The following is a 14,364-nucleotide window of genomic DNA, read 5'->3' as shown; positions in this document are numbered from 1 at the left end:
GAGCGGCAGAAATTGAGAGAGCGGCAGAAATTGAGAGGGCGACAGAAATTCAGAGAGTGGCAGAAATTCAGAGAGAGATTCAGAGTGAGACAGAGGCAGAGGAGAGGGTAGCGGTTGTACATGCTGTCAAGTCTTTTTCCCAGACAGCTGATTGATGGGTAACAGAGGCAAGCTGACAGGCGTTTCATGCCTCTGATTTATAAACCTGCTTGGAGACGCCCCTTAACCCCACCCCGCCCCATCTGCTTCAACGCCCACTGCCATGGTACAGCTGACACCTGCGACCTGTAATCTGTCAGCAACCCCAAAAGCCCTTCGCTTTCCACGAAGAGATAACACTAGCGTACAAACGCAAGGGCGCTCACACACACACAGACACACACCTTTCCAAAGGCCTCATTTTTCACAGGCTCCATTGGGTTTAAAGAGGAAAGAGTGGATCCACCGCAGCTCCCGCCCAAGCTCCCGCCCACGCCGCTCGAAGGGGGCCAGTCAACGTCAGGCCGCTCTCCGGCTCCCACCTGTCACCATGGAAACGGCCCAGGGGAGTCGGGTTGGGGGGGTGGGTTTCGACGCAGGACCGACAGCTCCCTGGTGGGGGCAACCATTCTTGTGGGAGGGGTGGCGGGGGGAGCGAACGGTTAAAACATGTCAGGAGCCTGGCCGGGCAGAGGGACAGTCACTGGTTGAGTATTCCCATCACAGGTGCTCACTCCCTCTCCCGGTATCCGCCACATCTATCTCATTTAAACTCAAACTCAAGCTACTGCTCCATTAGAGCTCTGCCTCCCGACAGCCAGCCATTCCGCCCTCTTCTAAACTGACGCTCTGTCACCCTTAACCCCGTTTCCCTACACAATGACTGACATAAGCCGCGATATAATTAGCCAATTTGCCCAGCACGTCTATTACATATTAACGACTGACAAAACGAACCGCGCCGCGGTCGAGGCTGAGACTGGCTTGTTGTTTCTGCTCATTAGCATCTCTCCGTCTCCCGTAATGTCAACAGATTGCTGGGGCTCCAGCGAGTACACTGAATATCTCTCTGCCCATCCAACTCACTCATCACTCAGGTTACATTCTGCCAGCAAATAACCCCTGTAATGATCCAATAAGAGTATACTGGGCCGAGTGACAGGAATAATTGTGTCTGTTTCGCCGGCGTTACGTCGGTGACAGATTAAGTTGCGTAACTCTGTTTCTGCCAATTTGTACTTCTGTACTGCTTGTGTTGCAAGCAGTAACTCCCCTGTAAGGAATCAGAATGTTTCAGGACTCCCAGACTTCATCACATTCTCTTGTCTGTTCGTTAATGAGAAAATATGGTGGTTTTTCTGAAAAGTCTCTGTTTGGGGGTTGAGAGGTTTTTATTCAGCAGTTATAGGCAGAGAGGAAAAAAAGCAAGCGGCAAATTAAACGAGCTGATTCGACAGAGACCGGCAAAACCGGCAGTCTAAAGGCAATCACAAAGTTACTCAATTACTGGCAGACACTTCCTTGCACGGTACAGTACGAGAATGTCTCTTTGCTCTCCATGCCGTGGATGTCTGCAGAAGCACGGTGGGACATGGTGATGCCCCTGGTGACAGGAAATCCATTCCAACCACGAAACCGTAGCTGCAGCTCCATTGTAACACCCAACACCACTCTCCCGTTCACAGACCCCCCCTCCCATCACGCCTAACCCTGTTCGCCCCTAACCTCAACGCAACGTTAATCCAAAATGCTACGAGCAAACCCTCTCCGCGTAATAGTCCAGCCGCACCCTTCTCAAACACGCACACACACACACATTAGGTTCTTAATGACTCAAGCGGCTGAACCTCCCTCTACACCTCTCTAGTGATCCATACAGTTTCTCTATCTGCCTCCCTCCCTCACCCTATCTCACCTTTTCTCACTCTGTCTGACTCACTCATTCTCTCTCCATTCCTTCACAAAAAAGCTTTCTATTTCTTTCTTTCACTCTCTAAAAACTTGCTTGTGCATACATCAGCACATGCGTACACACACGCACACAGACACACACACACATGCTTCCCTGATGCTGGTGTTGTTCTGTCCACAACTGAAGGCATGGCTGATTGAACCTGCCTCACCAATTTGCAGAACTAGCTGCCAGAAAATCGTCCAATTTAAAGAGCCACGGGCCGGAGCGACGCCACAGGGAAAAAAACAACAGCTAAACGCATCACAACAGATTGGCCCGGATCCACACTGTAATGCAGCATTATACAAAAGAATGTGTGGATGAGCTAATACCGGGCAGAAACATGTCCAAGAGCAACAGGAGAGATAGAGATGTTGAAATCCCATTTTCTGTTTCTTCAAGTTTCTACTATTGTTTTGTGTCTGTAGCAGCTACAAAAACTGCAGCCACATGGGATTTTGGGAAACTAGATGCAATGGATTGTGGGAGAAGCTAGCTGTGGAGACAGGAAAAGAGTGATGGACAACCCTAGTCCTCGGGTGGTTGACTGCGTTTACACCATCCCCCAGCCCTAAAGCTAACACAACCGAGTCAACCAATAGCGTTCTAAACCAAAGATATGATAACGAGGGTCATGATGACCAGGATTAGAATAAATATTTGGAATGCCTTTTCATTCTTTAGATTTTTTAATTTTTTTTAAATCAATTAAAACCAAGTGCGTGTTCACAATGCTGGCTTGAATTAAATAATGTCACTATTGTAAAGCTGAAAAAAGATGGGTCGTCACACACTTCAGAAGAACTTACACATGTTGGGAGAATTCGGGTTCTTCATCGTTGACGTTTGCCATGCGAACGCGTACCGTGGCCGTGCCAGTACGGGGAACGTCTCCTTTATCCACGGCCATCACCACAAACTCATAAAGGTGGTTGGGCCTCTCGTAGTCCAGCTGGCCTGCCGGGAAGATGGTCCCGTGGGGAGAGATACTGAAGTCTGGGCTCAGGGTGTAGTAGGTCAGCTCAGCGTTCAGGTCCGAGTCACAGTCACTGGCAGAAACTGGGGGAGGGACGGGGAAGAGAGGTTGCAGCCGAGAACACCTCTCTGTATTTTGCTATATCATCTGACCAGCACTAATGTAAAAAAGAATGCTTACAAACAGCTTCTTTGGCTGTCAAACCCTTTCCATTAGAGACCTAGGCAGAGTTTTTCAATTTACGGTTTGTGTCCAACCTCAAGGTGAAACCCTAACCCTAATAATCAGTGAACTTAATTCATCATTTAAGATGAAAACAAAAGTAAAAACTGCGGAAATGCATCCCTCTGTTGAATAAATGTGCCATAAGAATACTTTGGTTTTCCGCTAAAACCATTTTTGAGTAGAACCATATCTGGAAAGGGTTCTACTTGGATCTGGAATGTTTTTTACCAGGAACTAAATAGGTGTCAACCCTTTGAGGTTCTAGATTTTATATTGTGGTTTGAGACTCGACCAGTAAAACATTTTCTTCCATGTTGCACTTTATTTTGTATTGCATCAATTTGCAGAACGGGCAAAAGCAAGCATTTCCTCACTCCTGTTAAGGTCACGTGTTATAAAGGTGCAGTATCGTAAATATGGTCAGAGTGATTGCTTTGCTAAAACAGAGGCCTCCACCTGGGACTGGAATAAGCATATTTTCCGCTAACTAGTCCGTTTCGACGTGAACTTCAGCGTTTTGCCATTCTCCCTGCATTGCATTCAGTATACTCTGTACCTCACAGAATCCTGTGGAAAAACATTATCCAAAGAGACCTAGTTTGGCCGATTTAAATATCGCCAATAACACTGTCAAATAGGAGCACCATCCCTGTTGACACATGCCCATATACTGTGCAGAACTTCATTCATTAAAAGTCAATATTCATTTCCTAAGTATGCCCTTGCCGACTGAGCAATGATAGTCATTTGAATACCCATCAATACTGAGCCAGCGAGGCTTGAACAGATTCTTGGGCTAGCTGCCACTGCGAGACAACATCCCACTCTTGGCCTGAGCCCCAGAACTTTGGTAGTGATGTTCTTGGCCAAATGATTTGGAGAATCTAATAAAACTACCTCCCATCTGGTATCTTAGCCTTCACCAGAGCACAAAGCGGTAGTAAACATAGATTAATAAATGATGTTGTGTGTTGCTGTTTACCATGTTGCTACTTCTACTTCAAAACCACTCTGAACGCCTAAATCCATGTACATCTAATCCTTCAGATCCACTGCAGCCAATCTCGGAGGTTGTTGTTCTGGCCCGGGCCGACCCTTTAAATTGCTGCCCAGTTGTAAACTCTCTGTGCCGTGATCACAATCTGCTGTTCGGACATTGATAATCCCAGAGACAAGTGCCTAATCTCGACCTCTTAAACGTAACCCGACATATAGGGAAAGATTTACATCCGCTCTCTTTCCTCGAAAGCTCCTGGACGTCCCCATTGACGTGACCCAAATGTGGTACCCGCACGGTCACTTGAAAGCCTGCATGAGCCCCGTTGCTCCTGGCTCTCCAAATGAGCTCTGTCCCACGGCGAATTCCTGTCATGTTTCAGATTTACAGGGATAATTGCGGTGTAACCCGCGTCTGCTGGTGAATAGGTGCCAGAGCACCTGTTGAGCACACCGTACCAGCTTAGGCTCTTGTTCCAAACCCACCTGGCTCAGCGTGGCCTCACAGCATTTAAGTCTCTGAGTTTAAAGTCTGCTGAAAAAGTGACAGCTCGTCAACGCGGGGGGACACCTCATCATGTGCAAATCAGCTACAGGGGGAGACCCAAGGGAAACGGAAAGAAAGCAGCTGGTTGGATTTTTTGAAGACGCATCCACATGTTTCATGGGTTTCAAAGTGTAGCCTTCCCTCACCTGACTTTCCAACATGATAAAGGAGGGCTGTAGAGGAAAGATAGTTTAAGAAAATAGGTACCCGTGTATTACTTTGATTATCTTTATGATTTATGTATTAATCATGTTATGAACACCAATAAGCCTCTGTAAGAATTGTCATCTGTATATTGATTAGAAACCTGTTAAACTACTATTCAAAATCTGGTGCTGTAAATGGACTGTGTTAAACTAAACAGGAAATTGCTTTTGACTGTTCATTGAAGCCGAAGATAGGTAAGGAAGTGATCGTGGCTACAACAGAAGGCATCGGCCTCAAACAATTTTATCTATAGCACAGATACAGATAGCTCCAAGATGAAGTTGCATCTGTCTCTTTTTGTCCTTCAGTTTGGAGCAGAGCAGTAACAAGTTGTAGCTCAGATCAAGTCTTTCAACTTTCACCAAGAGCTATGGCTGCCATAACAGCGTAGTATTTCGTCTTATTGTCATGTTATTGTTATTCCATCTGATTGACATGTTATTTACATTCCATCTTCTGTCATGTTATTGTCATTCCATCTTACTGTCATGTTATTGTCATTCCATCTTTTTGTCATGTTATTGTCATTCAGTCTTATTGTCATATTAATGTCATTCCATCTTATCTTCATATTACTTTCATCCCTTCTAATTGTGATGTTATTGTCCTTCCATCTTATTGTCATGTTATTGTCATTCCATCTTATTGTCATGTTATTGTCGTTCCATCTTATTGCCATGTTATTGTCATTCCATCTTATTGTAATGTTATTGTCATTCCATCTTTTTGTCATTCAATCTTATATTCATGTTACTTTCATTCCATCTAATTGTGATGTTATTGTCCTTCCATCTTATTGTCATGTTATTGTCGATCCATCTTATTGTCATGTTATTGTCGTTCCATCTTATTGTCATGTTATTGTCGTTCCATCTTATTGCCATGTTATTGTCATTCCATCTTATTGTAATGTTATTGTCATTCCATCTTTTTGTCATGTTATTGTCATTCCATCTTATTGTAATGTTATTGTCATTCCATCTTTTTGTCATTCAATCTTATATTAATGTTACTTTCATTCCTTCTAATTGTGATGTTATTGTCCTTCCATCTTATTGTCATGTTACTGTCGATCCATCTTATTGTCATGTTATTGTCAATCCATCTTATTGTCATGTTATTGTCGTTCCATCTTATTGCCATGTTATTGTCATTCCATCTTATTGTAATGTTATTGTCATTCCATCTTTTTGTCATTCAATCTTATATTCATGTTACTTTCATCCCTTCTAATTGTGATGTTATTGTCGTTCCATCTTATTGTCATGTTATTGCCGTTCCATCTTATTGTCATGTTTGTGTGACGATTTTTTTTCTTTTATATATCGTGTCCAGAAGACATCATATTTTGGGGACTGACAAGGGGGGTATAAAAAGGTAAAAAATGTGAATTAGAGCCTCAAACCTAGGAGCAGTTTGTGATTTAAAACAGGGCTGATCCATCTTTGGACGTGTCGCTTTGGAATGTTATCAATAGGTAGTAGATAGGTCAGTAACTGGATTATAGTCCCACGTGAGAGCAAGGGTGATTTTTGTTACCCCATGTAGTCATTTGTAGCCATGGGGAAGAAGTCGGACAGGAGGTCGCTCAAACCCCTGTTGTGAGGAAAATCTGTCCTCTTGAGTGCTATGGAATAGTATTGAGTTTATGTGACTACTCTGCCATGAATAAGTGGAGCTCTATTTGTCCTAAGAACAGCCTATTGTCCGTGGACGTGAGGGGGCCATTAAAGCGGGAGTGTTGAAGGGAGGGCGGAGGTGTGCAGGGTTGTATGTTGCTTTTCTGCCGGAGAGACTGCATGGGGATAGATCCACTCACCTTGTAGCAGAGACGTTGCTGTGGTTACCGTCTCCGGAACACTGTCTTTGCTGTAAATTGACTGTAGAAACTCAGGAACACAGTCGTTCTCGTCTGTGATAATCACACGCACCTGTTTAATAAAGAAAGTCAGAGAGAAAAAGAGAGAACGAGAAAAGAAAAGAGAAGTGAGCCTGGGAGTGAATTGGGGAAAAAAACTAAACAATGAAATCGCATTCTCCTAGGTAATTTGATAGTTATCTTTAGGCATTTGATAGATTAATTGTTAAACCTAATTAAGCGTCTTACAATGAATTGCTTTGGCAACATTGTTGGCCCATCAGTCGCTCAGCAAATGAAGTCTATTTCATCTAAAAAAGTGAGCAAAGATGAGTGAGCAAAATGTGCAGGAGGAGGGAACCTGGAAGGTAGAGAGAAGTGACTCCTGGGAGTGGTATAGTTGAAGGTAACTTATAACCCAATAAAAGGCACATAGGTTGAGGTTGTGGTGGGCTGGGAAGTAAAAGCCATTCATATCTGGGCTTCTGAAGGAGTCTGATTGCGGCCCATCTGGGGAGAGCGCAGGGGAATGCAGGGATTTTCCGGCCAGTAATCGTCCCTAGTGTTTATCACAGGAGAGGAAAAGCTGCTTTCACTAGATTGCCCTTTCGCTGTTAGTTCAGAGCCAAACTCTCTAGCACCCGATGCCTCTCCCAGGAGGGTCAAAAGGGTGCAAAAAAACTAGATGCTCGTTGCTTTTCCTTTCCCGCTCCTCTCGTTCTCTGACTTTGCGCTCTTGTATAAAGAGGAAGGTCGAGGTAACAAGGGATTACAATGTCCTCTCTGTAATTCACCCAGACAAACAAATCGTACATATTTTATTTTTAGCAATAAACACACAAAACATAATCCTCTAAATCCACACCTTTTCCTCCCTCATTACGTTATGCAGTCAGCGCTTAGCGGTTCGCTCAAAGATGTGCGTTCATAAGTGCCTGTTCTTTGTTATCTGCTTTAAGCAGCGGTTACATCCCTATCCTGGCTCAGAGGGAAGCTACAGCTTTAAGCGAACTGGGGATTGGATTGCTTACCCGGGCCCGTTTACAGCCTACAGTCACCAGACGGCAACTGACACCACGAGACCTGTAGCGAGGCCACTTTCAATCCACTGAGAGGGTCACAAAATCGATATCGGCAGCAGACACAATAGAAACATGCAGTCAGCGTCGCCTCAGCTGCCCCCATGTGACTACTGAGAGAAAACCCCTGACATAAAATACGGCGTACCGCCGGGCTAACGTTCAAGCAGTCGATGGCCCAGGGCACCGCTCTGTTATGCTGTTCATTAGTTCAGTAAGGAGAGCTGCCCCGGCAGCTTTAACAGCAGTTCTCTTCCAGTCTCCAAACTGTGATGAGGCCAACTTAACCGATCGATTAATCAGCGTTATTCTGTGACTTGGGTGGACTTTACTAGGACAAGAAATTGAGCTAACGTACAGTGGGGAGAACAAGTATTTGATACACTACCGATTTTGCAGGTCTTCCTACTTACAAAGCATGTAGAGGTCTGTCATTTTTATCATAGGTACACTTCAACTGTGAGAGACGGAATCTAAAACAAAAAAATCCAGAAAATCACATTGTATGATTTTTTAATAATTAATATGCATTTTAATGCATGACATAAGTATTTGATCACCTACCAACCAGTAAGAATTCCGGGTCTCACAGACCTGTTCGTTTTTCTTTAAGAAGCCCTCCTGTTCTCCACTCATTACCTGTATTAACTGCACCTGTTTGAACTCGTTACCTGTATAAAAGACACCTGTCCACACACTCAATCAAACAGACTCCAACCTCTCCACAATGGCCAAGACCAGAGAGCTGTGTAAGGACATCAGGGAAAAAATTGTAGACCTGCACAAGGCTGGGATGGGCTACAGGACAATAGGCAAGCAGCTTGGTGAGAAGGCAACAACTGTTGGCAAAATTATTAGAAAATGGAAGAAGTTTAAGATGACGGTCAATCTCCCTCGGTCTGGGGCTCCATGCAAGATCTCACCTCGTGGGGTGTCAATGATCATGAAGGAGAGGGATCAGCCCATAACTACAAGGCAGGATCTGGTCAATGACCTGAAGAGTGCTGGGACCACAGTCTTAAAGAAAACCATTAGTAACACACTACGCTGTCATGGATTAAAATCCTGCAGCGCACGCAAGGTCCCCCTGCTCAAGCCAGCGCATGTCCAGGCCCATCTGAAATTTGCCAATGACCATCTGGATGATCCAGAGGAGGAATGGGAGAAGGTCATGTGGTCTGATGAGACAAAAATAGAGCTTTTTGATCTAAACTCCACTCGCTGTGTTTGGAGGAAAAAGAAGGATGAGTACAACCCCAAGAACACCATCCCAACCGTGAAGCATGAAGGTGGAAACATCATTCTTTGGGGATGCTTTTCTGCAAAGGGGACAGGACCACTGCACCGTATTGAGGGGAGGATGGATGGGGCCATGTATCGCAAGATCTTGGCCAACAACCTCCTTCCCTCAGTAACAGCATTGAAGATGGGTCATGGCTGGGTCTTCCAGCATGACAACGACCCAAAACACACAGCCAGGGCAACTAAGGAGTGGCTCCGTAAGAAGCATCTCAAGGTCCTGGAGTGGCCTAGCCAGTCTCCAGACCTGAAACCAATAGAAAATCTTTGGAGGGAGCTGAAAGTCTGTATTTCCCCGAAACCTGCCCCAAAACCTGAAGGATCTGGAGAAGGTCTGTATGGAGGAGTGGGCCAAAATCCCTGCTGCTGTGTGTGCAAATCTGGTCAAGACCTACAGGAAACATATGATCTCTGTAATTGCAAACAAAGGTTTCTGTATCAAATATTAAGTTCTGCTTTTCTGATGTATCAAATACTTATGTCATGCAATAAAATGCTAATTAATTACTTATCATACAAAGTGATTTTCTGGATTTTTTTTTTAGATTCCGTCACACACAGTTGAAGAGTATCTATGATAAAAATTACAGACTTCTACATGCTTTGTAAGTGGGAATACCTACAAAATCGGCAGTGTATCAAATACTTGTTCTCCCCACTGTAGGAGCTCACTAAACAAGGCTTGCTCACAGTGAGCTGAATGTATGAACACTTGTTGAGTCTACTAATTCACTATGTTTCAGAAGTCCCCAACCGGGAGTAACAAGACCATGGGAGTACTTGGCCTCTCCGCAGGGAGTACTTGAAAAGGCTCATGAGACCATAGGCTTACTGGTGATATGCAAGAGTGTGTACTTCAGCGACAGTTGGTCCGTGTCAAAATCGAGTGGTAAAATCGAGTTGGGAAGCATTGCCGTGTGAGTTATCAGCGAATAACCGAACACAAGGCAAAAGGAGGAGTCGGTCTGTCTATCTATTTATCTCATTGGAAAGTAACTTTACAGTAAAATTATGCTTTTGGATTCCAAACAAGTCAGACGTTATAAAACGATCAAATACTCCACTGCTCTGACTCGTAATGCTGCCAGCCTGCCATGAGGACATGCACTCACTTCCCTCGGGCTGTCGGGTTCTGTTTGGTCATCGTCCCTGTTTATGCCTAGAATAATGCTTTGGTACTGTCAGTGCTGTCTGTAATTTCAGCCACATACCACGTATAATGTAGACATTAATAATGTGAAGTAAATGTATCTGCCTATATGAACAAAATACTTTCTGACCATCAACCTATTGATTCACCATGCCCACTGCGCAGTGAGTATTAAGACAGCAAAGAACATTTTGTTATTTTGCCTCTATAATCCAAAAGTTTGGGTATTGTACATTTCTTTGTTTAAAATTATGTTGATTAATTAACTATGGTATGGATAAACATTTTCTAATGGCTTTCTTGATTTTCATTGATATTGGTCTTTATGTCGACAGACACCAACAGCAGACTGCAAAGGCAAATGCAAATCCTACAATCAAAACTAGAAACTAACAGTTCTTTAAATGAAGTGACAATACACACCTGACTAATGAGAAACAACTCAAGCCAATCGTCCCAATACTTTTGGTACCATGTATGGGGACCATGTATAAAATGTATTGTCAATTTCTAAATGGTGAAAACACTATGTACACAAATACCCTCACAATATTACACAGGTTACATGGTATACACCTACAATGTATATATTACTATATACAGGCAGCATTATTCTGTGAGAGCATTGGGTAGACTTCAGATGGACAACTTCTGGGTAAAAAGCATGAAAAGAGATAAAGATTAAATAGGTTATTAGGTAAACTCATGTATCCTTTAGAAGGCAGCATTGTATTTATTCTCATAAAATGTTTTCTAAAAGTATACCTTTGGTAAAGTGGTAAATCTATAACCTCATAAAAATATGGAAGGGCATCTTTATAGAAGATAGGCAAATAAGAATCCAAGGGAACCACTTGGAGAGTTACAGAGCTTGGTTGCAAATCAACAATAACACACAACCTTCATGCCAGTTATCAATTTGGAATGACTGCCAGAAGAAAATAACTTTGAGAGTAACCAACAAATGGGAGTGCATGTAGTTTGCTACATGGCATTGGCACTTGGAATGGAAAGGGATCAGAAGAAATTCAAATAAAGCGTTTTGGCCACACACATCGGCGGAGGGGTTTGGTGTCAATAGAAGACTTTGGCAGAAAAGAACCTCAAACCAACTATAAAATATTGTGGATCTTTGGTGATGGTGGATCTTTGATATTAAGGGTTTGGTTTCCTTCCAGTGGTCCGGAGGCTATTGTTACAGTCACTGGCATCATGAACTCCACGAAGTACCAGGACAGTTTAGCCAAAAATCTAGTTGCCCCTGCCAGGCTGAAACTAAGCAGCAAGGGGAACTTCCTGCATCAAGTTCAGACAGGCTCTAGCGTCGAGTCCCATTGAAAACCTGGGTCTGAATTTCAAAGGGCACGACAGAGACATTGACCAAATAAACCAAAGAATCTGGAATAAACCCTGGAGATGCCTCCCTAGGTGTTCTCCAATCCCATGACCTACGGTAGAAAAAGGCTCAGTGCCATCATCCTTGCAAGAGGAGGCTTCAGAAAGAACACAAGGGTGACAAAACATTTGGAATTGTGTTGGAATACCTGTGTTAAGGCATTTACATTGGCTAATTAGTCATTGGGTACATGAACATAAATAACACACGTTTTCTAAACAGATTGAATCTGGTAGTGTTTGGACTGTTTGCATGTCAGTGAGATGGCCGCTCAGTTTATAAGAATCAGGTCGTCTCAATAATCAATTCTCCCTTGTCCAACGGTCACTCTCAATGCAGGCTGCAGCAGAAGACACAGCTCCGGTTCATGGATATCCTCACACTGGTTGGAGTCTAAAAGGAATTACACACCGTCTGCAAGTCAGCATTGAATGTTACTCAATGCACATTTGTCAGGCAACCAGCTGCGATAGGATTTTGAATTTGTGTAACATCGCATCAACAAAAGTTATGAAAACTCACAATCCGCAGCAGGTCACATCATAATTGTACGTTGAACCAACCTCCTTCCCATTTCTGCTGAGCAAGCTAAAAATCCTCTCGCAGCTGGTCGCCTCAAAAAATTTGTATGTCAAGTCAACTTTTCTTTTTCCTGGGCATCCTGCGGCTTAGAAACTGCCGTGCAGTGTTCCTTTTTACATCAGAGCCAGAGTGCTCTGCTCTCTAAAGAACAGAACAACCAGAACTGGGAGGAAGATCAGCAACTCCCCCGCCCCAATACATACCACAACTACTGTACCGTCAGAACATCCTAAAGCATACAACACTTCCGGAAAAAAAGCCCAGTAATTAGAGCTCTGCACATGAGGCTCCCTAAGGAGATGTGAGCCAGCTAGAGAGGAGAGGAGAGGAGAGAGAGTGCTTTGCCTGGCAGTGCAGTGATGAAACAGAGGGCTGAATCGGACGTGAGAGCCAGTCAGCTCTGATAAGACTCAGAGCCCTGCAGTGGGGAGTGGACTGGAGGAGCTGGGCGGGCAGGTCGCTGCCTGGTTAGGTAACTAATGGCGCTACAAAGGCTTTGCTCCAGTTGGAGAAGTGTCTGGACTCTGCCTGCAAATGAACAAAGCCGACTCAAAATGCAAGGGCCTTTCAGGTTTCAGTCTCTTTTTTGGTGGGCTCTTTCACTGACTCTCTTATTGGGTTTAAAGCGATACAATGACAAAGCTGTGGCTTGCAAAGTAGTGGGCATCAGGTTCAGGGTTGGAGCGTGGGCCATGAGGGCAGAGGGAGCTGGCCTCTCTCCCTCCAGCCTCTCTCTATCCTTCTTTTTCTCTGCTCTCTTGCTCACGTCCCACCCCCAACACACACACACTCCGTGTTTGTTCTGCATTTGGTTTGGCTGTGTGCTCGACTGTTGTGCCTGAGGACAGGCTGAGTGATTATGATGTCTGTCTTTCTGCTGACGGTAACTAGGCGTGATGCTCGTGTTGAGGCGGGGCCCCACGAGACACTGGGAGCCATTCTCTACTCCCCCCAACAGGTCTTCCATCCATACTGAATTAACAGTGGAGGCTGTCATATTTCCCCGAAATAGAAACAACAAATGAGACCACCCAACATCACACCCCACGTCCCCATTCATTACATGAATGTAGCCTACGCCCTGAATTTACTCAACACACTCAATGTCTATAAATTGGTATGTGGGAAATTGCACCAATTTGGTTCCATTTTTGGAACGTTGCACATTTCATTCAACCTTAAACATTTTGTCATGAAGAATTTTAAACTTCATGAAAACATGTTTACTCATTGTAAGAACTTCAACATAATGTTTCTGCATTAACTGAATGCTTAATGCCAAACATATTACTGGATTTGAATAAAGATCCTGTGTCAAGAGGAATGGAAACTTGTGCGAATTGGTTGTGTGCAACGGGGAGTGCACATTTTACTCAATGCACTCTGTTTCCCACAAGAAAACTCCAGAAAATGTTAAAAAAGATTAAAACCAGCATAAATTAGGACTGATAGGTGTTAGTTTTGTTTCAGTTGCTTAAGCACCAATTTGAAAACATGGCCCGGTTTTTCAAACCCCTTCACACAATTAGCACAACAGTACACCAAAGTAGCACAACACCTCAGATCATTTGCAAAATGGAACACCTTTGTCAAAAATATACAATGTCTTATAAGAACCTTATTTTGTTGTCATAACGTAAACCCAACCATCATATGGTTTGATTCTGTTTGAATCAGTCACTTCAACACCCCTGTGCTCAACCTAAAACACTTTTAGCATTTAAACAGAGAAAGTGGAAAAATTATTTCACCAACACCACATGACACCAGACTAATGATATAATAAATATTTATTTTTCATGTACTCAAGTCAGTCAATACTGTAACATAAATTACACATCCAGTTCAGTACCGAACTATATTTTCATTTGCAAGGCAACGTGGGAAGAGGCTTTTGGAGTAACGAATCCACCCTTGTATGGATACGGCTTCAATTTGATCACATGTTCCTCCATAGCTTGAATGAGAGCCATCTGGACATAGGGCTGGAGATCATAAACCTTCCACCGCCATGCTGAGAAGAACTCCTCGATGGGGTTTAGGAAGGGGGTTGTAAGTTGTGGGTGTTGATGAAACCAGTTTTGGACCAGAGCAGAACGATGGAAAGCTACATTGT

The 14,364-nt window shown here is 43.8% G+C and overlaps 1 protein-coding gene across 3 annotated transcripts in view; it reads right to left on the bottom strand.

Annotated features, from left to right (window-relative positions):
• The window catches only part of si:ch211-186j3.6 (neural-cadherin), a 210,820-nt gene that overhangs the window by 111,637 nt on the left and 84,819 nt on the right, over positions 1–14,364 (bottom strand). For 2 of the 3 annotated variants that reach the window (XM_010891396.3, XM_034295225.1), the window contains exons 5-6: positions 6,704–6,815; positions 2,743–2,992 (exon numbers count right to left, since the gene is read on the bottom strand). In XM_010891396.3, coding sequence (XP_010889698.2) covers positions 2,743–2,992; positions 6,704–6,815 — 362 coding nt within the window. Of the gene's footprint in view, positions 1–383; positions 402–2,742; positions 2,993–6,703; positions 6,816–14,364 lie in introns of those variants that run through there. The other variant, XM_020054417.2, reaches the window with a different exon arrangement.

Source organism: Esox lucius, chromosome 2 (assembly GCF_011004845.1).
Source record: "Esox lucius isolate fEsoLuc1 chromosome 2, fEsoLuc1.pri, whole genome shotgun sequence".
In the NCBI taxonomy this organism is placed as follows: domain Eukaryota; kingdom Metazoa; phylum Chordata; class Actinopteri; order Esociformes; family Esocidae; genus Esox; species Esox lucius.
The sequence above is the reverse complement of the archived record's forward strand: the minus strand, read 5'-3'. Positions and strand labels throughout refer to the sequence as shown.